This window comes from Schistocerca nitens, chromosome 6 (genome assembly GCF_023898315.1).
Source record: "Schistocerca nitens isolate TAMUIC-IGC-003100 chromosome 6, iqSchNite1.1, whole genome shotgun sequence".
Taxonomy (NCBI): domain Eukaryota; kingdom Metazoa; phylum Arthropoda; class Insecta; order Orthoptera; family Acrididae; genus Schistocerca; species Schistocerca nitens.
In genome coordinates, this window is record NC_064619.1 from 483,050,142 (window position 1) to 483,076,382 (window position 26,241).

The following is a 26,241-nucleotide window of genomic DNA, read 5'->3' on the forward strand; positions in this document are numbered from 1 at the left end:
TTCTTTGTTGTAGACGTGTTCTCACATTTATTCGCATTTAGAGAGGTCTGTCATACATCACTCTAGCGTGAAACTGAATCGAAGTATTTCTGTGCTTCCTTACGATCGTCTAACGACGACGTTTCCCTGCAGAGAACAGCATCATCAGTAAATAATCTTAGAGTGAGACTAAACCATCTTCTACCCCGATCATCAGCAATATATCACACAGCACCTGCAATCAGCAGTCACCCATACCTTACATCAGGCTTTGAGCGAGACGGAAATTAAATTACATTGTCCAATTTTTCGTTCACGTCCCAGAGTCCAGAGTAGGATACGTCTGCAGCTCTCTCGAAGGTTCAACTCTCGAAAGCAGTGAGGAAGGACCTCGGCTATACCCTCGTGATTTCGGGGTTCGGCGGTGGCGGTGGGCAGCGCGCGACACGACGGATTGCCCGGGCCGGTGAAGGGGACACTAATAAGGAGGCCCGGCGTCTCGGTTTCCCTGCGGTGGCGCGGCCCTCACGGCAGGAGCTGTCCCGTCACAGGTCAGTTTACAGCGCGTAAAGGAGGACTAACGGCTCTGCCGCGGCTGACGCGTCCGTGGGAAATAGTGGGCCGTCAGTCGCGGGAATTACCCGTCTCTGTGGCTCCTCCCTGAGCTTCTGGCGTCCTTCTCTGCGGTCAATAGCCTTAATTAAACACAACGAACACTGGGGTCTTGGAGCAGGGAGAATACTCCCATAAACACTTCTGTATACGATTAATATTCGTCTTGTTTACTCCTCCTTAATCAGCATATATCCGCTTCCTGTCTCCCTAACTTCTTTTGTTGATTCCCCCCTTTTTTCCACTCTCTCTCTCTCTCTCTCTCTCTCTCTCTCTCTCTCTCTGTCTCTCTCTCTCACAAACACACACACACACACACACACACACACACACATACACACACACAAGCACAAGCACGCACTCCAAGCACAAACACATGCACACACTGAAACATACCCTTAAAAAATTTATGAGTTACTGTGCTGGTAAATCCCTTACGTTATTTGATTTTCAAACAACTGAGCAAAACTGAACGTGCTCAGACATTTCTCTCTTTACTTATTCTGATCATCAATAAACTGACACACAATATTTTTATCGCAAAGCAATCTGACTTTCATTAATTCCTAAAAAGAATGGCCCTGACTAACAATAACCTATACCTTTCAAGAATCACTTACCATACAAAAATCTTCGTTATTCGAATTACTGCAATGCAGCGAGCGCCAATAGTGCCAGCTAAATAAAAGATTTTAACTACTGAAGGCACTAACTACTGATAGGCATACTTAGCAAATGAAAGATTTTGATAGAGGACGAACAATGTATTTACCTTCATAGTGTCCAAAGGTCATAATATACAGGGTGAGTCACCTAACATTACCGCTGGATATATTTCGTAAACCACATCAAATACTGACGAACCGATTCCACAGACCGAACGTGAGAAGAGGGGCTAGTGTAATTGGTTAATACAAACCATAAAAAAATGCACGGAAGTATGTTTTTTAACACAAACCTAGGTTTTTTTAAATGGAACCACGTTAGTTTTGTTAGCACATCTGAACATATAAACAAATACGTAATCAGTGCCGTTTGTTGCATTGTAAAATGTTAATTACATCCGGAGATATTGTAACCTAAAGTTGACGCTTGAGTACCGCTCCTCCGTTGTTCGATCGTGTGTATCGGAGAGCACCGAATGACGTAGGGATCCAAAGGGAACGGTGATGGACCTTAGGTACAGAAGGGACTGGAACAGCACATTACGTCCACATGCTAACACCTTTTTATTGGTCTTTTTCACTGACGCACATGTACATTATCACGAGGGGTGAGGTACACGTACACACGTGGTTTCCGTTTTCAATTACGGAGTGGAATAGAGTGTGTCCCGACATGTCAGGCCAATAGATGTTCAATGTGGTGGCCATCATTTACTGCACACAATTGCAATCTCTGGCGTAATGAATGTCGTACACGCCGCAGTACATCTGGTGTAATGTCGCCGCAGGCTAACACAATACGTTGTTTCATATCTTCTGGGGTTGTAGGCACATCACGGTACACATTCTCCTTTAACGTACCCCACAGAAAGAAGTCCAGAGGTGTAAGATCAGGAGAACGGGCTGGCCAATTTATGCGTGCTCCACGTCCTATGAAACGCCCGTCGAACATCCTGTCAAGGGTCAGCCTAGTGATAATTGTGGAATGTGCTGGTGCACCATCATGCTGATACCACATACGTCGACGCGTTTCCAGTGGGACATTTTCGAGTAACGTTGGCAGATAATTCTGTAGAAACGCGATGTATGTTGCAGCTGTTTGGGACCCTGCAGTGAAGTGAGGACCAATGAGGTGGTCGCCAATGATTCCGCACCATACATTTACAGTCCACGGTCGCTGTTGTTCTACCTGTCTGAGCCAGCGAGGATTGTCCACGGACCAGTAATGCATGTTCCGTAGATTCACTGCCCCGTGGTTTGTGAAACCCGCTTCATCGGTAAACAGGTAGAACTGCAACGCATTCTCTGTTAATGCCCATTGACAGAATTGCACTCGATGATTAAAGTCATCACCATGTAATTGCTGATGTAGCGACGCATGAAACGGGTGAAAGCGGCGACGATGCAGTATGCGCATGACACTACTTTGACTCAGTCCACCGGCTCTCGCAATGTCCCGTGTACTCATGTGTGGGTTCATGGCAACAGCAGCTAACACACCAACTGCACCAGATTCTCCTGTGACAGGCCTGTTACGGACCCGTTTGCGTGCTACGACCATACCTGTTGCATACAGTTGGCGGTAGATGTTTTGCAATGTGTGGCACGTTGGATGCTCTCTGTCCGGGTACCGTTCTGCATACACCCTGCAGGCTTCAGCTGCATTTCGTCGACACTCGCCATAGATGAGTATCATCTCCGCCTTTTCAGAGTTCGAATACACCATGGTCACATTTCCTACAACACTACACTATCACAGACGTCTGGTTACACGGTGTACTACAGTTGGTCTGCGTGCGGAGACGAATGCAGAATAACAATAGCAGCAAGCGCTACATGCGGACACTGCGACAGCTAGACCAAACCACAACAGTGCACTACAGCCACACTCGTAAACACCGTCGTCATCGTAAACATGTCCCTGCAGATGCTGCTCGCCGACCGTGGCCCGTGTTTGTTACAACACGCAACTGAACGTCGGAGGTTTCAAGCGTCAACTTTAGGTTACAATATCTCCGGATGTAATTAACATTTTACAATGCAACAAACGGCACTGATTACGTATTTGTTTATATGTTCAGATGTGCTAACAAAACTAACGTGGTTCCATTTAAGAAAACTTAGGTTTGTGTTAAAAAACATACCTCCGTGCATTTTTGTACGGTTTGTATTAAACAATTACACTAGCCCCTCTCCTCACGTTCGGTTTGTGGAATCGGTTCGTCAGTATTTGATGTGGTTTACGAAATATATCCAGCGGTAACGTTAGGTGACTCACCCTGTATATATCCATCCATGACATCCCGTCTTGCAAATTTACTGTCTTTGATGGACACACGTCCAGATCATCCGCTCTCAAAACTCCGCCATCTCTCTCCCCTCATCCACCACTGCTGGCGGCTCACCTCCAACGGCGCAACGCTTCGCGCTGTTCACATCCAACTGCCCAACACTACAATAGCGAATATTCCAACAGTGCCAACCATCCACAGACTGCACACAGCACAGCCAGTGATTTTCATACAAAGCGCTACGTGGCGTTACCAACATAAAAACCTAAACAACCTACTTACAACACATGTGCGCGTTCGCGCGCATACATACACACACAAACACCGGCGGACTCTAAGGGGCAGATATGAAGAGAGTGTTGAAGTGGAGCCCATGCGATCAAATGAAAGAGCCTGAAACGTCCTTGAGATTCTCACGTTAACTAAATTCTACTGTTCGGGTAGTTACTAACAAATGAATACCTTACACTCTGCTACTCAGTTACCTTACGAAAAATAATGAAATTTTGATATGTGAGTGTGCAGGTGAAATGGAGAGAATTACATTGGAGATTCCAAGAAACGCACTGCTTGACAAAAGAGACGCACACGGAAGACAAGGTCGGATGTCAATGTAACTTCGCACACGTTCGATGAGTATGTGAACGATTAGAGTTGCAATTCTCTGTGACGGGTAGAACTACCACTAGAGTGCATTACGGTGCTTCGTTTTAAGTGTAGGTACCATACCTGGCAGGGTATATGAGGGTCGTGAACAGTGTCAGATGTCCGGCGACCACCGTAAAGGATACAAAGATGCCACGTACCGCTGTGGGAGAGCGTTATCAACGTCTGATATATTTGAAACCAGCCTCACTGTGGGTCACCATTCGACGGACTGGTCTAATTCTGCAACATCCAGATTTCTGGCGCTCTAGGCTGTGACTGTGCCGCAGAAACGGACTTCAAGGGAACGTGAGAGCAGGAGTACTCGTCGTCAAGGCTCCGGTATATCACGTCTGACCACGAAAAGGGAGTATCACCGTTAGGTCCACCAAGCACATCGTAACCCCTTCACAACTATGCCTGCCGTCTGAGAGTAAGTAATGGACTTTTGTATACCGCCTGGAGGGGGCGCGTCGGTAGGAACTGGAAATGGTAAGACACGTCGGTACTACAGGAAAATGGTTTATTGGTGCAAAAACAAGGTCATAAACAATTGCATAACTTTTTGTACGTAGGTGCGATGCTGAAGCAAAGAGTCCTGGCTAGCTGCACCTGATCAAATAGGCTAATCTGTAGCGATGCTCGTAGAGCTCTCGAGCGCCGGCTAGAGGGCGCTGTCGTCGGTATCTGTCGTAGTGCCAACCTAATCAGTGGCATCGTACGAGATGCATTCAAGTTCTAAGGCCTCCGATTTTTTTTTTCTAATTAACTACTCACCCGAAATCGATGAAACTGGCGTTACTTCTCGACGTAATCGCCCTGCAGACGTACACATTTTTCACAGCGCTGACGCCATGATTCCATGGCAGCGGCGAAGGCTTCTTTAGGAGTCTCTTTTGACCACTGGAAAATCGCTGAGGCAATAGCAGCACGGCTGGTGAATGTGCGGCCACGGAGAGTGTCTTTCATTGTTGGAAAAAGCCAAAAGTGACTAGGAGCCAGGTCAGGTGAGTAGGGAGCATGAGGAATCACTTCAAAGTTGTTATCACGAAGAAAGTGTTGCGTAACGTTAGCTCGATGTGCGGGTGCGTTGTCTTGGTGAAACAGCACACACGCAGCCCTTCCCGGACGTTTTTGTTGCAGTGCAGGAAGGAATTTGTTCTTCAAAACATTTTAGTAGGATGTACCTGTTACCGTAGTGCCCTTTGGAACGCAATGGGTAAGGATTACGCCCTTGCTGTCCCAGAACTTGGACACCAACACGTTTTCAGCACTGGCGGTTACCCGAAATTAGTTGGTGGCGGTGAATCTGTGTGCTTCCATTGAGCTGACTGGCGCTTTGTTTCTGGATTGAAAAATGGCATCCACGTCTCATCCATTGTCACAACCGACGAAAACAAAGTCCCATTCATGCTGTCGTTGCGCGTCAACATTGCTTGGCAACATGCCACACGGGCAGCCATGTGGTCGTCCGTCAGCATTCGTGGCACCCACCTGGACAACACTTTTCGCATTTTCAGGTAGTCTTGCAGGATTGTGTGCACAGAACCCACAGAAATGCCAACTCTGGAGGCGATCTGTTCAACAGTCATTCGGCGGTCCGCCAAAACAATTGTCTCCACTTTCTCGATCATGTCGTCAGACCGGCTTGTGCGAGCCCGAGGTTGTTTCGGTTTGTTGTCACACGATGTTCTGCCTTCATTAAACTGTCGCACCCACGAACGCACTTTCGACACATCCATAACTCCATCAACACATGTCTCCTTCAACTGTCAATGAATTTCAATTGGTTTCACACCACGCAAATTCAGAAAACGAATGATTGCACGCTGTTCAGGAAAACGTCGCCATTTTAAGTATTTAAAACAGTTCTCATTCTCACCGCTCGCGGTAAAATTCCATCTCCCGTACGGTGCTGCCATCTCTGGGACGTATTGACAATGAACGCGGCCTCATTTTAAAACAATGCGCATGTTTCTATCTCTTTCCAGGCCGGAGAAAAAAAATCTGACGCCTTAGAACTTGAATGCACCTCTTAGCTATCGATACCACAGGACTCACTGTAATATTCTGTCTCTTCCTGCTTCACTGGTCGAAGACTAGCAGCAGCCAGAATAGGGAACTACCGTCTTATGTGTATGCTGCCCTCAACACCATAACACAAACGGCTGCGTTGGAGCTGTGGCGTAACCGGATAGCATGGACTGTTGAAGAATAGTGTCGCGCTGTGTTGAGCGCTAAGTCGCGGTTCTGCACTACTCAGGATGATCGTAATCAGCGAGTTTGGCATCAACCTGGGAAGAGGTTCCGTTCTTCCAAAACTCTGCAGAGGCACAGAGATGTTAGTCCTGGCATCATTGTGTGAGTGTGTGTGTGTGTGTGTGTGTGTGTGTGTGCTTCCAAGTGAAAGTCACGGCTGGTAGCAACTGAGAGAAATTCTATTTATTTATTTATTAATCTGATTTTCTGTATGTGCCCATGCAGCTATCTCAACAGTGGAATATACGACAGTGTGTTTCGACATTTCAGAACGTTCATTAGGGCCAAGCCGTTTCCTTGAACGATACAGGCTTAGACTGCTCATGTGACGCCATGCAGGCGTTTTCCATATCAGTTACGACGGAGCGACGATAAGGAAACCACGATACTTAGTCCCCAAACGGAGAAAACCTCGAACCCGGCCGGGAATCGAACACGTTCTTTGGAAATTTGAGACTGTTTTGTAATACACTACTTGTCATTAAAATTGCTGCACCACGACGATGACGTGCTACAGACGCAAAATTTAACCGACACGAAGAAGATGCTGTGATATGCAAAAGATTAGCTTTTCAGAGCATTCACACAAGGTTGTCGCCGGTGGCGACACCTACAACGTGCTGACATGAGGAGAGTTTCCAACAGATTTCTCATACACAAACAGCAGTTGACCGGCGTTGCTTGGTGAAACGTTGTTGTCATGCCTCGTGTAAGGAGGAGAAATGCGTACCATCACGTTTCCGACTCTGATACAGGTCGGATTGTAGCCTATAGCGATTGCGGTTTATCGTATCGCGACATTGCTGCTCGCGTTGGTCGAGATCCAATGATTGTTAGCAGAATATGGAATCGATGGGTTCAGGAGGGTAATACGAAACGTCGTGCTGGATCCCAACGGCCTCGTATCCCTAGCAGTCGAGATGACAGGCATATTATCCGCATCGCTGTAACGGATCGTGCTGCCACGTCTCGATCCCTGAGTCAACAGATGCGGACTTTTGCAAGACAACCACCATCTGCACGAACAGTTCGACGACGTTTGCAGCAGCATGGACTATCAGCTTGGAGACCATGGCTGCGGTTACCCTTGACGCTGCATCACAGACAGGTGCGCCTGCGAAGGTGTACTCAACGACAAACCTGGCTGCACGAATGGCAAAACGTCATTTTTTCGGATGAATCCAGGTTCTATTTACAGTATCATGAAGGTCTCATCCGTCTTTGGCGACATCGCGGTGAACGCACATTGGAAGCGTGTATTCGTCATCGCCATACTGGCGTATCACCAGGCGTGATGGTATGGGTGCCATCGGTTACACGTCTCGGTCACCTCTTGTTCGCATTGACGGCACTTTGAACAGTGGACGGTGCATTTCAGATGTGTTACGACCCGTGGATCTACCCTTCATTCGATCCCTGCGAAACCCTACGTTTCAGCACGATAATGCATGACCGCATATTACAGGTCCTGTACGTATGGGCCTTTCTGGATACAGAAAATGTTCGACTGCTGCCCCGGCCAGCACATTCTCCAGATCTCTCACAAACTGAAAACGTCTGGTCAGTGGTGTCCGAGCAACTGGCTCTTCACAATACGCCAGTCACTACTGTTGATGAACTGCGGTGTCGTGTTTAAGCTGCATGGGCAGCTGTACCTGTACACGCCATCCACGCTCTGTTTGACTCAATGACCAGGCGTATCATGGCCGTTATTACGGCCAGAGGTGGTTGTTCTGGGTACTGATTTCTCAGGATGTATACACCCAAACTGCGTGAAAATGTTATCACATGTCAGTTCTAGTATAATATATTTGTCCAATGAATACCCGTTTATCATCTGCATTTCTTCTTGGTGTAGCAATTTTCAAATGGTTCAAATGGCTCTGAGCACTATGGGACTTAAAATCTGTGGTCATCAGTCCCCTAGAACTTAGAACTACTTAAACCTAACTAACCTAAGGACATCACACACATTCATGCCCGAGGCAGGATTCGAACCTGCGACCGTAGCAGTCGCGCGGTTCCGGACTGAGCGCCTAGAACCGCTAGACCACCGCGGCCGGCTGTAGCAATTTTAATGGCTAGTAGTGTAACATACATCAAGCTGTGAAGTTTCATTTCGTTTCTGCCTCCTCCTGTTCTCGGTGCATCACTGTTTTCGTCAGGCAGTGTATGTCCTCACGAGCTCTCGCCTAACTAGAGGCGGACGGTAGCGATACAGCACGCTACGAAACCCTAGGACGACGCCGTAAATCTCTCTGAGAATCTGTGGTCGTAAAGACGAGGTGCCGAGCCTGCCGACCAGCCCACGGCTGTGTGCATCCGACCCGCTCGGTAGCAGCCCGCTGTCTGTCCCGCGGCAGCAGCCTTGGACCTACCGCTGCGTGGAGATCGCGTGGCGGCCAGACCGCAGTAACCCTGCACTGCCCTGCCCTGCCCAGCCCTGGGACGATTTCTGAGCGCCGCGGCGGCCGCTGTCCACTGCCTCACGACTCTCCTGGAAGACCTGCTGAGTCACATTTAATCGAGTGTGGCCGGAAAACCGAGGTAACAGCGTCCCTGTAGTCTATGACATCCACCAGATCTGCCGACTTTCTCGTCTACATCGTTGCCACGGAGAACTTATCAACAAAGCTCTGATAAACACACACACACACACACACACTACAGGTGGCGTGCCACAGGGGAGTGTTATGGGACCATTGCTTTTCACAATATATATAAATGACCTAGTAGATAATGTCGGAAGTTCCATGCGGATTTTCGCGGATGATGCTGTAGTATACAGAGAAGTTGTAGCGTTAGAAAATTGCAGAGAAATGCAGGAAGATCTGCAGCGGATAGGCACTTGGTGCAGGGAGTGGCAACTGTCCCTTAACATAGACAAATGTAATGTATTGCGAATACATAGAAAGAAGGATCCTTTATTGTATGATCATATGATAGCGGAACAAACACTGGTAGCAGTTACTTCTGTAAAATATCTTGGAGTATGCGTGCGGAACGATTTGAAGTGGAATGATCATATAAAATTAATTGTTGGTAAGGCGGGTACCAGGTTGAGATTCATTGGGAGAGTGCTTAGAAAATGTAGTCCAGCAACAAAGGAGGTGGCTTACAAAACACTCGTTCGACCTATACTTGAGTATTGCTCATCAGTGTGGGATCCGTACCAGATCGGGTTGACGGAGGAGATAGAGAAGATCCAAAGAAGAGCGGCGCGGTTCATCACAGGGTTATTTGGTAAGCGTGATAGCGTTACGGAGATGTTTAATAAACTCAAGTGGCAGACTCTGCAAGAGAGGCGCTCTGCATCGCGGTGTAGCTTGCTCGCCAGGTTTAGAGAGGGTGCATTTCTGGATGAGGTATCGAGTATATTGCTTCCCCCTACTTATACCTCCCGAGGAGATCACGAATGTAAAATTAGAGAGATTTGAGCACGCACGGAGGCTTTCCGGCAGTCGTTCTTCCCACGAACCATACGCGACTGGAACAGAAGAGGGAGGTAATGGCAGTGGCACGTAAAGTGCCCTCAGCCACACACCGTTGGTTGGCTTGCGGAGTATAACTGTAGATGTAGATGTAGACACACACACTCACACACAGTAGTGCATCGACCGACCAGATCTGCATCATAACAGTGGTTCTGGTATTTAGTGTAGGGAGTGCTGAATGAAATATTGCAACTCTTTGGTCTGCAAAGTCGTACTTCAGACAGTTGTCGATAGTTACGTCTTGAATGGTTATTTACTCATGGTAGTGGTATACGGAAGAATGGAAAAAATTGAGGAAATGATAGATGATGGTTTGATTTAAGAAAGGTAAAGGCGCCAGAGACGCAGGTCTGACGTTGCGCTTGACAATGGAAGCAAGACATGAGAATAATCAAAGCATATCCCGAACTGTGCCATCCATTTTTATTAATTTAAGATAATTTTAATTTATTGTTACGTCTCAGTTGCACGTTTTTAATTAGATCACATGTTTCGATGACCCTGGATCATCTTAAGATCTAATTAGTTGCGTTGTTTACTCAGAAACACATATCAGAGTTGATCCAAAGTTATCGAAACAAGTAGTCTGACTATAAATGTAGACTACAGCTGAGACGGAACAATACATAACCAATATCTTAAATAACTATACAGTTGCTGAATCTCCCACGAGGAGTTTGTCCATTACGGGGATTTTTATTAATCATCTGAAAAAGAGAATCTCCACTAATGCCTAACACCGCGTCCATAAAATTGTGTACTTTAGGCACTACGAGGACGATACGCTACTTTTAGTAGATGGAGGGGGAAGGAAGGTTATCGAAACTGTAAATAAATCTAATATTTTGTAGGATAAGATTCAGCTCTTCGTCGAACAAGAAAAAAATGATGAACTGCAATTCCTTGATCTAAATATCAGGAAGCAAGATGCCTTCAAAGTGAACAGGAAGCTGAAGAAACAGATCTTTTGATACTGAGGGACTTTAGAAAAGTAAGTTATGTATTATTTCACAGGCCAAGTGAATTTTATTGAATGTTACAGTACACTTCAAAGCCACAGAAATACGTGATACTATTTTTCAACATAGTCATCCAGTATCTCCAAACAACGGCGGCAACACTACCAGTCATTCAAGTCCTTGACGATAGAAATGTACTCCTTGTTCAGGGAGCCATTCGAAACCAGCGGTGTGAACGCTCTCATTCTTGGAAAATCTCTTTCCTCAGATGTTCTTCGTCGATCGCCTTAACATTGTCTTCTGTGGTCGAAGTAGGTGTCCTTCCTTCCCCGTCAGTATCACCCGCGCCTGTGTGGCCCTCGTCATATTTTATGCAACATTTAACTCTGGCTGGGAGCAACACTGCATTAGATCCATATTGCGCGAGAATTTCACAGTGAATCCGTTTGCAGTTTAGCCGTCTTGACCACAGAAATCGTACTGTCTTGCGTACTCCTACATTACCAGTAAAAAAAAAAAGAAAAAAACATTCAAATGCCTCTAAGCACTATGAGACTTAACATCTGAGGTTATCAGTCCCCTAGAACTTAGAACTACTTAAACCTAACTAACCTAAGGACATCACACACATCCATGCCCGAGGCAGGATTCGAACTTGCCACCGTAGCGGTCGCTCGGTTCCACACTGAAGCGCCTAGAACCGCTCGGCCACAGCGGCCGGCCGTTACCAGTTACCGCGCCACTTCGTCCCTACACTGTGCTGCACGCAGCAGAACTGTGTTTGCAGGAAACCGGAACATGTACTCTCTTCTCAAATGTGACACTCATGTTCCGCAATGGTTTTAGCGTGCGGCGACATGTGTAGATTACTAATTGAAGTCAGACGTAAGAACTCCCATAATCGATATGGTCAAAATCTTCCCGCGCTTCGCTGCTTAGTAGATACAGCATTCGCCGTCTCTGTGATAGGTAGAATAGAATAACTGAGGTGAATATTACAACTAGCAGGAGCTAACGGATACCGTGAAAACATAGTGGATAAATTAATAAGTAAGATACTGCACACGAATGCATGTGGGAATGCAACGCTTAGTGTTGAGAGTACCGACTCCATACTTCAGTAATTTACCTTAGAACGCAGCTAACTTTTTTAAGCTGCTTTAAGTTGAAGCCGTCTTTGAAAACAAGAACACGCTACGAATGAAACTAAGAAATAATTTAAAACAAGAGGTTAATAAATGTGAAAAAACTGGTAGCTTCAAAAGTCAACAGTATAACAGATCTAATGCGAACTATATCGCTTAGATTGGTAGATCCTTCAAGTTGAGGGACAAGCAATAAAAGGACGGACGCCTTTCAGATGTATGATTTCATTTTGTACGCCGATGGAGAGTAAGGGTAGAAAACTGGATCTACTATAACAGCAAGAAAAATGAAAATACAGGGTGTACCAAAAAGAATGACCCGACTTTAACTTGTAATAATACTGAGACAAATGTCACTAGCTAACTGAAACAGCGCCAGATGTAATCGCCATGGTCTAGAGTTTCAGAAAAAATCCGATAGACGTCGCTACGAGCGCTGACCTGGAGCGTGCAGCCAGTCTCGCGCAGTATGGCGTCCGCACAACAGAAGGTGTATTGTGTTACTGAATTTAGTCGTACTCAATCAGTGATCGCAGTTCAGCGGGCGTTTCATATTCGATTTCGTGCTAAACCACCATCACCAAAGAACATTCGACTGTGGTATAAACAGTTTGAAGAAGCAGGGTGCCTCTGTAAAGCCAAAAGTCCTGGCCGACCACGCGTTCCTGAGCAAACGGTGGAACAAGTCCAACGAGCATTTGAGTTGAGCTCCCCGTAAGTCTACGCGTCGTGCTAGCCGAGAACTTGCGTTACCGTGCATGACAGTGTGGCGTGTGTTACGGCGTCGTTTAGCCCTCAAACTATACCAATTACAACTGTTACATGCTCTTCGAGATAGTGACAAAGTGAAGCAAGTGGACTTTACCAATGCTAAAGGACATGGAAGATGACACTTTTATGTCACAGTTGATATTCAGCAATGAGGCAACTTTCCATATTAGCAGGTTCACCGTCATAATGTGTGTATATGGGGGAGGGAAAATCCTCATGAAACAATTGAACACGAACGTGATTCACCAAAATTGAATGTTTTTTGTGCTGTTTTGCAAAGCAAGGTTTATGGGCCCTATTTTTTTGAGGAAGAAACAGTAACAGGACAATCATATCTTGATATGCTACGGAACTGGTTATTCCCACAACTTGACTCTGACCATTTCACCTATCAGCAAGATGGAGCACTACCGCACTTGCACAACAATGTGCGCAGTTTCCTCAATGCCAACATGCCTCAACGTTGGATAGGGCGTACAGGACCGCGAGGTCAGGTTTTATACTCTTGGCCTCCTAGGTCCCCTGACTTAACACCATGTGAGTTCTTCCTGTAGAGATATGTTAAATAATGTGTTTACGTTCCTCCCTTACCTCGTGACATTGATGAACTAAAAACCAGAATATCAGCTGCTGTAGCTGCAGTGACAGAAGACACCTTAAGCTCAGTTTGGGATGGATTCGGCTATCGGCTAGATGTCGTCCGTGCAGCCATTGGAGAACACATTGAACATTTATGATGGAGATTTAAAAACTTCTGTTTTCTCTGTGTAGTTTAGTATGCAATTTGTTGGTGTTAAGCCCTTCTTCCTAATAAATAATTCTATTTAAAATCGGGTCATTCTTTCTGGGACACCTTGTAAATTAACTGAACATATTATAGCAGCCATAAACAGGTGTTTAAAAAATTTTTGTACTTGTGTTATAATATGTCCCTGGTTAGCTACTTTAACTATGGTAAAGCTGTTGGCATTCTGTGCGTGGCGTGATACGAAATCCCGAGCATTTTCGTAAGGGAATGCATTATCTTTCGTCATTGCTAGTTCTTTGATTTCTTGTTTACGGTCACGACGTATTCACTCGCGCTCCTTGTGTGTTCGTATGCCGGGTGTGTGGGAACAGCTGTTGCTGTGACGCTACCTGTACTCACAGACTACATACGCCGATTCATTTTAATTTATTTTATCGGCTGGAAAAATGACGTTGACGCACGCTTACGAAGACGCGGTTACAAACACCCAAACGATACCAGAACGAATTGTCCCTCAGAAGGTGAGTCGTGAAGATTTGAAACTTACTGACAGAGCAAAACTGTGAGCTGGACTGGCACTCGAATATGTGACCGTTGTCTTTCGCGGGGAAGAACTGTACAGAGCAAATGATTCGCCCTCACAGGTTTACTTTCGCAACTACCTCATATCCTACTTTCCAAACACTCCACAGGTGTCACCCTGCCTATCTTGTCAAACTAGCACTTTTAAAGGAAAGGATAATGAAGAGACGTAGGGGATTGGTTGCAGTATGAATTTTAACTTTGCAGCAGTGTGTGCGCTGAGGTGAGAAAGGCATGATACCTTGCCAAGTTCTTAGTTTCGAGTCCCAGCCCTGCTTTCAGTTTTAATCTGTTACATTATTTATTGAATTCCCCGCTATAAGTCTTAATTTACTCTTAGAAACTGAACGAATGTACGCTACATCCATATCTCTTTATCGCGAAACCACCAAGGTTACCTACCTGCACCGTTTGAGTATCATACACTGCTGGCCACCGTAAATGCAACACCCTGAAGGAAGCATCCGAATCAAGTGAAATTTACACCATGGGTTTGCAGCGATGAGATATGCAACTGATTAGAATTTCAGCGCAGACGCACATCACGCGCGCCTGTGGCGCCACCTCATAGCGCCATTTAAGGCTTGGCGATTTCGACGAGTGTACGTTGGCACGTGTGTTTACCTTGTGGTTGTTTCACAAGACGATCAGTTATGCCTCGTAGACAACAGCGAACATCTTTTGATCAAGTATCCGAGTTCGACAGAGGAAGGATAGTGGCTTACCGAGATTGTGGATTATCATACAGAGAAATCGCTAGTCGTGTTGGACGAAACCAAACAACTGTAATGCGGATATGTGACCGTTGGATGCAGGAGGGTACGACGGACCGACGTGGTCGATCGCATTCACCTCGGTGCGCCACTGCACGTACTGATAGGCAAATTGTGCGCATGGCAGTGACGGATCGCTCAGTGACATCCCGAACCATAGCACAGCACATTGCGTCTGTAACGCATCATCCAGTGTCTGCGCGTACCATTCGACGCCGTTTACAGTAGAGTGGTCTGTCCGCAAGACGTCCATTGCTTCGTCTACCACTGACGCAGAACCACAGACGTCTCCGACGCCAATGGTGTGATGACAGACGGATGTGGACGGCAGAATGGAATGACGTTGTCTTTACTGACGAGGCACGCTTCTGTCTACAGCACCACAATGGTCGGATTCGAGTGTGGAGACACCGTGGAGAGAGGATGCTGGACAGCTGCATTATGCACCGCCACACTGATCTTGCACCGGGTATTATGGTATGGGGCGGTATTGGATATTACTCTCGCACGCCTCTAGTACGCATTGCCGGTACTTTAAATAGCCGGCGCTACATATCCGAGGTGCTGGAGCCAATTGTCCTTCCTTACTTTCAGGGCTCGGTCACAGCCATATTTCAACAGGATAATGCGCGACCACACGTGGCACGCATTGTCCAAAGGTTCTTCGTCAATAACCAGATTGAATTGCTTCCCTGGCCAGCTCGCTCTCCGGATCTTTCGCCGATAGAAAACATGTGGTCCATGGTTGCTCAATGAGTGACCCAGATTACATCCCCAGCTGCCACACCAGATGATCTTTGGCAACGTGTGGAAGCTGCTTGGGCTGCTGCACCCCAGGAACTCATCCAACGTCTCTTTGACTCAATGCTGAGACGTGTGGCAGCGGTGATCTCCAACAATGGCGGCTACTCTGGCTACTGATTCTGGCAGGAACCACATGTCACAGACGTCTGTAAACGTAATCATTTGATACTTGGTCAACATGTTATCTACAAAATAAATTTTGTTGTGCTACCTCTTGTCTTTCTTGGTGTTGCATTTACGGTGACCAGCAGTGTATAAAGCGAGCTTCTGCGTCACTACGTTAATCAAAAATCGGCCAAGTAGCGTTGCATATTCTGCTTTACTTCCTATATTATTTGTTCGGTGCTTCATTTCTTTCTTTTCCTGTTCCGTACGGATGGAAGTGTCATGTGCTTTCAGTTACTGCACGAGAGTAAATGCGCATCTCCCCCTCCACCCCCACCCTATCCTTCACCAGTAGTGCACTCCAATAAATGGAGCAATATGCTGCCACGCTCACTAATGAGAACTTTGGGGGTAGTATGATATACGTTTCTCGGTTTTGGCACAGGAGCTAATGATCGCTTCCGCGACATGAGATGGGTGGAACTGTGCATTGTCCAAGAGTTCGTGAGATAAAAATATCTAGTATTGTCAGAACTAAAACATTGTGTGTAACATTGTCGTCGTAGTACATTAGTGAAATGCGCAACAACATCGAGAGGTGCTGGAGTCTAGGGGTGAGCCCGTGCCAAGTGACGCAGGGAACAACGTACCGCTGTGCACGGTCCGTCTGCCTCGTCTCGCCTAGTCGCGGTGGCCGCCGGCGGGCGCTTCCCTGCTCTCGTCTCCGTTCTGTTCTGTTCTGTTCTCCAGGAAGTCCTGATACCGGAGGAATGCATCTGGCGGCGGCCGGACATGTGGCTTGTATTACGGCCGCAGAAGCCGCGCGTGCGCCGAGCTGACGTTGTTGGACGCCCGCGTGGTGGGTTGCCTAGCAGCCAGGCGCTGGGAACCGACTGCCGCGCTGTTTACCCTCACAACAATACGTTTTGGCGGCGTTTCCGCTTCTCTCTATAGCTGTCGGCGGCGAGATACAGACGGATGCTTTCACACCGTCTACTGCACGTGTCGCATACGTGACTAGCCTAATGCAGAGTTGGACCTTCCGTTGTTACTCAATCTACCGAGAGTAATTTTTTAATCGTATTAGGCAGCCAAGGTACTGAAACAAGCGAAAAACGGGAAAGCTGCACAGTCTGATGAAATCTTACACTTCTTAAACGAATGGTGGAAAACGGACAGTTGTACCTAAATTCTGGATTACCACTGACAGAAATCGATAATCTGGGGAAATTTTTGTGATCAGTGACTGGGTTAAACGAAACAAACTGTATTAACTATAGAACGGGAAAGACAGCTGACGTCCTCATAATGGAGGAACAAAATGGCCTTAATTTGGAAATTGATGTTAAGGTCTTATGGGACCAAACTGCTGAGGCCATTGGTCCCTAAGCTTACACACTACTTAACCTAACTTAAACGAACTTACGCCAAGGACGACACACACAGGTATGCCCGAGGGGACGACTCGAACCTCCGACGGGGGAAGTCGCGCAGACCGAGATAATGCGCCCTAGCCCGCTCGCCTACCCCGCGTGGCAAAATGGCTTTAGAAAGAGACGATCTTGTAGTGACAGTGTCACTATTGCAGTACAGTTAACAGAAAAAGGACAAGAATACACTACTTGCAACACACATCGCGTTCGTAGATTATTAGAAAGCTTTAGATAAAGCGAACAAAAGGAAGATTTAGTAAACATAGGGAAACGAGGATATGCGAGACATTTAAACTGTATCAAGACACAGAAATTTTAACAAATATAGAGGAAGAGAACACACAATCAAAAAGTTTCGAGAAGGGAGAATGATAAGAGTGTAGCCTATCACCTGCTACGTTCTTTATAGACTTACGCGACATTGCAAGTGAAACCAAGGTGTCAGATTAATAGCAGGACCCGCACAAAAAACATTCGGCAGGTTCTCATGACCAAATAATGATCCAACATACATAAAATGACAAATAGTTCGCAATATTTCGTTTAAAATCAAATTTCTCAGAACTACCATGTAAAAATTTCTTATTTAGTTATCCAGCGGTCGTCGGATCTGCAGACTAAGTGCTGCATCAACAATCAGTCTTCACTGCGTTTTGTCTGTTAGTGTTTCCTCCCAACAGAGTACATTCAGAGCGTCCGCATCTTTCCTTACGTTGTCTTCCCATCTGTTTCAAATGGTTCAAATGGCTCTGAGCACTATGGGACTTCATATCTGAAGTCATCAGTCCCCTAGAACTTAGAACTACTTACACCTAACTAACCGAAGGACATCACACACATCTATGATCGGGGCAGGATTCTAACCTGCGACCGTAGCAGTCGCGCGGTTCCGGACTGAAGCGCCTAGAACCACTCGGCCACCTCGGCCGGCTCCCATCTGTTTCCTTGCTTACTCAAGGGTCATTTTGTTGTAGTGTGGGCAATGAAAGCTTGACTAGGAAGTCGGGTCTCTTGGATACGGATTACGTGACCAGCCCACTAGAATCGTCTGTTCTTTTGATCTTGTAGACCGTTGCACTGGTCAAGATCTCATAAATTACGTTATTAGTCTTGCTCTTCACGTATCTCCGTCTCTCGCTGGACCCCAGAGTCTTTTCGTCGCCTTTCCTTCAAATGTTAGAAGCTTTTGCGTCTCCCTTTCAGCTAGTGTTCAGATTTCTAAACTGAAAAGGAAAATGGGGCGTGTAACGGCATTATCATCTCCATTTTCGCAGAATTTGATACGGCTTTAGACTTGAACGTGTCTCTGAGAGCATACGGACATCTAGACCCATCAGAAATTATTCCGTTTACAATAATGAATACTTGCTTACAACCATTCTACCTACTTCGCAGGTGCTTTAAGTGATCAACAAACTTGAACTTGTCTCCTTTAACTGTGCAGTGCTCTTGCGCATATTTAGTTCTGCCTACTTGCATTACCTTTTTTTATGAGTAGTCCTGCTTTCCTTGTTGCTATGGCAATCCTTCCATACATGCCCCCAAGATCTTGCTCATTCTCGCTCACTAACACTACATCGTCTGCATGAGAAAAATATCGTAAACCTGCCATCTTCCATTCGTAGCTCATTACACGCTTCCACTTTGCTCTCTCTCTTACGACTTTCTCCAGGGTGCCATTAAATAGTACGGATGACAGTGCATCTCAGTGTCTTAATCCAGTTCATATGGAGAAAGGCTGTAAGCATGATCCTCTATTTCTTACTATCGCTTTCGATTCGCTCATACACGTTCTAATCATTTCAATGATCTTGTTTGGGTTTCGGAACTCCAGGATTTTATAGAAGCTGCCTTGATGAATACTGTCACAAGCTCTTTGAACATCTATGAACAATATCTGGATTTTTCTATCTCTTTCCCATTAATCCCAAAATTTCAATAAAGGAAACTTTAAAGGGAAATTGCCAGTTCCCCCCCCCCCAAAAAAAAAATAGTACAAGATGAAAAATCAATATATCAAGTATCACATTTTCAGCTCTTAGGTTACGATATTGGTAATGAAAGTACGTCACTAACTAATAAATTTCTGATTCTGTGTGACATAATAAAAGAAACCTCGATGACAAGCAGGATACCAGTAACAGCTAACGCAATTGTAATATACGGAAGTGAATTGCCGGCCGTTGTTGCAGAGTGGTTCTAGGTGCTTCAGTGCGGAACCGCGCTGCTGCTACGGTCGCAGGTTCGAATCCTGCCTCGGGCATGGATGTGTGTGATGGCCTTAGTTTAGTTGGGTTTAAGTAGTTTTAAGTCTAGGGGACTGAAGTCCCATAGTGCTCAGAGCCATTTGAATCATTTTTGGAAGTGAATTTTGTGCACTGACTATGGAAAACGGAACGAGAATACAGTCAGGTGTAGTGAAATGTTTAAGGTAAGCTTACTTGTACTGAAGCCTTCACTCAACCGCCTCGTTTAGACTTAGTGCTGATCTACCGTTTAACGTGGAGGGCTGACTGCGATATATGTTTACATACAGAGAAAATTATGTATGGTTAAAAGCGCATTATCAACCAGAAATAATTGCAAGGACCCATCAAAGGTACAATTTTAACCTATGGACTCCTAAGGTAAAATTTTCCTCCTGATGGAACAACCCACATGTCAGAACGATAAACGAAATAATCTTACGACACGCGATGAAAACCTGGTGCTCTTTATGTGCAGTGAGACGCAAGAGTAAGTGCTCAGGAACGTGCGATCACAGCCACTGACTAGGAGGCTCGTAGACCATGATTTTAGGTTGAGTCAGTAACATTACGCTATGCATATATACGTATAAATACTGGTACAGTACGTTCTGAATAAGGAGACGAATTAATGGAGTTGAATTTGTAGTAAGACGAAAGAAAATGATTAGGCTTCTTAACGAATGAATGATAGTCACAGTTAAAATCATTACACAAGATACAGAAAAAACTTCGTACTATAAGTATGATGCCATTTTAGCGTCTAATCTTGAAATATTGTTGCCAATCATGTCAATTACATTATTTCCAACTATATACCAAAGTCCAAACAAAGTCAAAAATTTTTTGATACTACATTTCGCTTTCAAGCCGTGTAGACCCGTTACCGATCTTAGTTTTATTTTTTATTTTTAGGACACATATCTAAAGTAAATACTGACGTGGGGGAGATTAAAATATTCTGGGCGGAAAATGAATGAAAACGCAAAATGGCTGGTTTCAGTAACTCTATGTTACCGTCTTCGGATCTCCAACTTTGGCGAAGAAAATAGAAGACATCATTGTTTTAGAGAAGAGATTTTGAGGACAGTCTGCAAATTTCAGTAAAGCTGAAGATCGGAATATGCTATCATAGCACTTCCTACTTACGAGTGATGTTTGCTGTCTGGAGTTCTTCCGAAGTTCATTATACCACAGTTCCATTCTGGCAATTTCAGGAATTAATAGCAATATGTTCTGTTAAACAGAAACTTGAATGCAATATTCTGTCGGCCACTACTTTCAGTTCGGTTTCTCCTAACATACAGTGAGGAAAATAGAAGGCATCATTATTTTAGTACAGACACTTTGAGGATAGCCTTGAAATTTCAGTAATATTAACCTCCGAGTCAAACGTTATAGAATGCAGAGTGAAGAAACATACGTGACAACATGAATAATGGAACTTGTAGCGCTATATTAAGTATCTAGTTATTTTGTAAATAGAGATATTAAACAGGTATGACTCTGACTTAGATTACACCATTATTATTTTACAAGTGCAAAAACCAAGTGAGGTGGCGCAGTGGTCAGCACTCTGGACTCGCATTCTGGAGGACGACGGTTCGAACCCGCGTCCGGCCATCCTGATTTAAGTTTTCCGTGATTTCAAAAAATCGCTTCAAGCAATTTCCGCAATAGTTCCGGTTCCTTCGCTAGTCAGAAGGGAACGATGACCTCGCTGTTCGGTCCCCTCCCCCACATCAACCAGGCAACCAACGAAGTGCAAAATTTAATTATTTGTTGCAGAACGCAGAAAATAATTTTAGCGAAGAAAACTGACGTGCTTTAAAATTACTGCGGGTTTTGAGATCACTATTTGGTACATCAGAGCACAGGTGTAAAGTATCTGTGTACACATACTATCCAGAAGTAGTATACAGCGGAATGTACATTGTTGTAAAACTTGCTGACAGATTAAAATTGAACACCTTAATGAGATTCGAAACCAGAGCCTGTTTTTACGCAAGCAATGCTTTCTCCGACTAAACCACCGCAGGGAAGTCTCACGACCCAGGCTCTAGGTCTTGAATCGAGCCAGTACTTTCCGAAATCCTGATGGTCTGGTACTTTAAGGCTGTGGGTAAACCAATTCTTCACTTAACCTTTTCCTTCAGTATTGCTGAACCGGCCAGAATGTGGGAGAACTGTGATGTTTGAAATGATGGAGGGAGGTACTGGCAAAAATGAAGCTGTAAAGAGGGGCATAAGACGTATCCTCATAGCTTTGTTAGTAAGAGCACTACTTACGAAAAGTAAGGCCGTGGGTTCAAACCTTGGTCTGTGACTCAGTTTCAATATACCAGGAAATTTTATGTTCGTTAGTTTCTTAAAACAGTACGATCCAACGCTGTGTTAAGTATGAACTACCACAGCCGGTTGTGTGTTTCAGCCTACCATCGCAAACCAAATAATATTTACACATTGTTGACTGGAGTGAGCTTGCCGTGACGTGACTGCAACCGTTGCGCGGCTATTCTCGCTCTTCAAGGCAGTTCCTTCATGACATGAACGATATAAGCGTCCTCGAAAACATTAGCTAACATGCCGGAACAAGTATCCACAGACAGTCATACATTTCGTGCTGCAGTCATCAAAGTCTGAGAGAAGTAAATGTAAACATTTCGTGTTTTACTTGTGTGTTGGTTTACCGTGAAAAAAAAACTTTATGTACATCGCCAGCTCGTCGCCGCGTCAGCTACTTTCAGACGTCGTGTTGGGTTCATTAGAGACGCATTATTTCCGCCTGGACAGGAAAGGAAACAGAGAGTACAACAAACCCACGTCAGACAATTCACGTGAAGCCTTTATTAAGGAGAGTGTACCGTAACACAAATCGAGGAAAAAAAACCGAATAAAGACTCATGGAATGGTGCTTGTAATTACCACGTTCTCTGATAACTTTACTGTTACGACAAGTGCAGTTTATGCATTGCGGAAAAGCACAAGGGGCTACTGCACTGAGTAACGTTTAAATCATCGGTCTCGTGGTACAAATGGTTCAAATGGCTCTGAGCACTATGGGACTCAACTGCTGAGGTCATTAGTCCCCTAGAACTTAGAACTAGTTAAACCTAACTAACCTAAGGACAGCACACACATCCATGCCCGAGGCAGGATTCGAACCTGCGACCGTAGCGGTCTCGCGGTTCCAGACTGCAGCGCCAGAACCGCGTGGCCACTTCGGCCGGCCTCGTGGTACAGTACATAAATATTTTTCCCAATACGGTTTAGTAGTTTCTTGCACATACTTCGGTGTATTGTACTTAGACGTTTTTAATACGTGGCGCAGCGAAAACAGCACTTCTCGAACAAAACACGGAATATGACAGCTGTCACAAATAAAAACAACACAATAATACTTGTTGGTTGTACATTGTACCTCCTGCTACAAGTCGGGGTGTTTGAGTAGTCAGTTATGGAAGGTAGGAGTGCTCCTACCCAGCTGCAACTCCGAACTGAGATGACGCATTTTTGACCCAATGTGCAATACATCCAAGTACTCGCGTGAGGACCCTCTATGACAACGAGATAATTCTGTACTCTCGCTGATATCCAAAATAACACAGTTTACAACTACGTCGGCAGATTTTCGAGAGGCTCAGATCCAGTTTTCAATACAACTAGGAATAGATTTATTAGGTACAGTCCTTCAACTCGGAGGCAGACCACGTAAATATGATAAAAAACCAACTGTCCATTCCTTTGCATCGTTATGGTGTGTAAACCTAAGTTACAAGTAACACAGGCTACGATTCATTCGGACGAACCGATTGATAGTAAGGAAACATTTTACATTCTTCAATAACCCAGGTGTATAAGGAATCCAACGAACGTCAAGATAGCTGTGATACCTGTCTTCAAGGACTAATAGTTTGTTCGCTTTCTTGTTCGTCGTCCAAGGACCTGACAAGCAGGATGGTTAGAAGAAGAAACTGATCACTGTATATCTCTAGAATTATCTTTTACATCTCACACGTAGACAGTCTTCTACAGGCTTTAAACACTTTTGTCGAGCTCATTTTTTCAAGATGTCAGCAACTGTAGATTTCCTAATGTACCTTGGTACCCCCTGTTAGCCCCCTGTGTGACGGTATCTTACGGAATTATGCGACACTCCAGCGGTTCACCACTTCCGTTCTCCTACATGCGTCATGATCAAAACCACAAGCCGTACACGATTGTTCAGAAAAACACGTGCCAAGATCGCATGTTGCTCGCTCGCTGTGTTTACCGACAAAACAGTCCCCTTACGAGCGCAACTGCCACAAGCTTCCAGATCGACGGTCCCAATTTTTGCTGTAATACAGACGCAGATGACCTCCGCCACTGCTTTATTTGGCCTGACGAACCAATGTCTGCATCACATCAGGCTGTATCAGGGGGTTCCCAAACTGTCCATGACGAAACACCTCGTGAATCCTGGTATTCGGATGGATCGTCTTATGCATCTTAAAGACTAAAAAAAACAATTGTTTATAAAATGAGAAAAACTTCTTTCATTTAGTGATTACTTCAGTTTTAAATCGTAGTTAATAACACAGAAATCATAACAATTAAAAAAATAACAAGAATCCGCGTTTTTAATTCGTGGAGCTCTCTTATTCGTTTCCCGCGGAACACTCGTTCTATACATAATACAGTTTGAGAAACCGTGGGGTAACCGTCGCTGCAGTCATCCTACTCGAAAACCGCCGTCAATGAATAATATGGTGTGCCACTCTTCACTTAATTCGTCTGCCTCAGAGTTACTGATAAACTCCTAGTATGAATAGTCGTCTGAATTTATTGCTCAGTGCTTATTTATTCGTTCTTTCGTGTCAGAAATTACAGTTTACAACGAGACCACATTTGTATATTTCCAGGTTCCGGTGCTATAGAAATTTTCGATCAGCTGTAAAGCCAGAGTCGTTACACAATTTTGAATACAACATAGAACAAAGTTAAAAGTCCATGAGAATCGTAATTCACTGATCTGATGGCCTAAAAGTTGCGGTAATCGTTACAAATGAATACAGTTCGAACAACTATAGCCATAAACAGTTGTAACTTAAGCCCCAACTCTTTCATGTGCAACCTGTTAGGTGTGTCCCGTTTTCTTCACGAGACAATTGTCTGTTTATGCAATGTTTTGCCAGCGCGAGTAGCTGACATTCTCAAAGATTTACCTTCTGGTCAGTCACCAGCAATGGAAAGCGTATTTATGGCAAGTTATTTGCTCCCAATAGCGAAAGGTTATAAAAACAATCAAGTAATCTAAGGGAGTAGAACCCGAGAAGAAACTTAATATGCTTGTCTCTAAAAATAGCCATGTCTTAGTCTTCATCACTGAGGATCAATATTAGTCGCATCTTGAATGTTAATAAGAATATTGACTTTCAATTTGAGGAACTAAATCGAAATAACAAATGTCTCTGATCTAAATTGGAAACAATAACACAATCTGCTGACAGCCAGTAGACACACAGTATAATGAAATGTAAACAACTATTAGGAAAGGGACGATGCTTGTCAAGACCTAGTCCTTCTGCAGAGATCTTCAACCTTCCAGAAACATCAGGTGGGCCCTAAACGTCCGAGATAGAAATCGCCGTCTAAATCGCCCTGTCTCTGGGTGCTAACCACATGTCAACATTGTTGGGATAGTCAGAGTGGAAAATGTGCTCACTCACTCAACAGATATAAGGCAGGGAGAGGCCAGGTAAAAAGGAATGTTGTAAATGACATTGTAAATAGGAAAAATTTAAATTTCTAAACTGGCCTCCTTGATACATATTCAAGCAGCGCGCGCGCGTACTTGCTCACTCACCACTGCGGAGATGACGAGAATTACAATCTGGAGCCCCGCTGTGACGGACAGCATCATCGCGTGGCCCTTTTTCTTCCTCTGCGGGCAGCCGGCGAACCTCGCGCCGGGTCGTAGGTAGTGGAAGGAGGGTGAGAGGGCACTCGCCGCACGCGATCACCGGCGGGCACTTCCCCGGAGCGGCGCTGTGGAATCTACTTCCCGACCCTTCCTACTCCAGCGGCGAGTGATCAATCGGGGTGACTGAGGGCTCGAACGGAATGCAAATCCTCGCCTCGATCCTCTCGGGCCGGAGGAAAAGTTAAATCTGTTATATTCGTCGTGCCAGGGGAAGAAAAAAAGTATTCGGAGAATGATTCTTTTATTCTGCACACGAAAGAAAATTGATAATTTAATTATTTGCGTAACTGGAGAGAAGGTATTGGAAATTATGAAAAAAATCGGCTGTGGTCTGCAGGCAGGAAGTTCTGATGGACGAGGGTGTGCAACTGGCGAGCGCCGGTGCTGCAGTTGGGCCCGCTCTCGCGCGCGCGTCTCGGGTACTGAAGGCGGCCTGGCAGCGCCGCTGCTGGTGGCTACTTGTCGCGGTGGCGTGCGGAACACGTGTGATGGACCGCGGCCGCTGCCGCCGTAGCCAGCTTCGCGGACCGGCGCATGCGCAGTGGACGGCCGCGCGCCGCCAGAGCGGTTGCCGTTTGCGCATGCGCCGATGGCTCTGTCGTCCGTCTCGCGCTGTGCTCACGGCGGTGACCCCGAGAAGAGGTGCTGTGCCGACCATCATAACCTAGGGCACGCCGATCGCGGACAAGTCGCCGGAGCGCAGCAGGACTGCTCCACTGCAAGCGCCCTGTTGTCGTCCGTCATCATCATCATCATCATAATCAT

General features: G+C 45.4%; 1 protein-coding gene across 1 annotated transcript in view; it reads right to left on the reverse strand.

Moving 5' to 3' along the window:
- LOC126262610 (ADAMTS-like protein 4) overlaps window positions 1–25,947 on the reverse strand; it is a 775,764-nt gene extending 749,817 nt beyond the window's left edge. The window contains exon 1 of the mRNA XM_049959365.1: window positions 25,360–25,947. Coding sequence (XP_049815322.1) covers window positions 25,360–25,416 — 57 coding nt within the window. The 5' untranslated portion in view covers window positions 25,417–25,947. The remainder of the gene's footprint in view (window positions 1–25,359) is intronic.
- Between the last annotated feature and the right edge of the window lie 294 nt (window positions 25,948–26,241).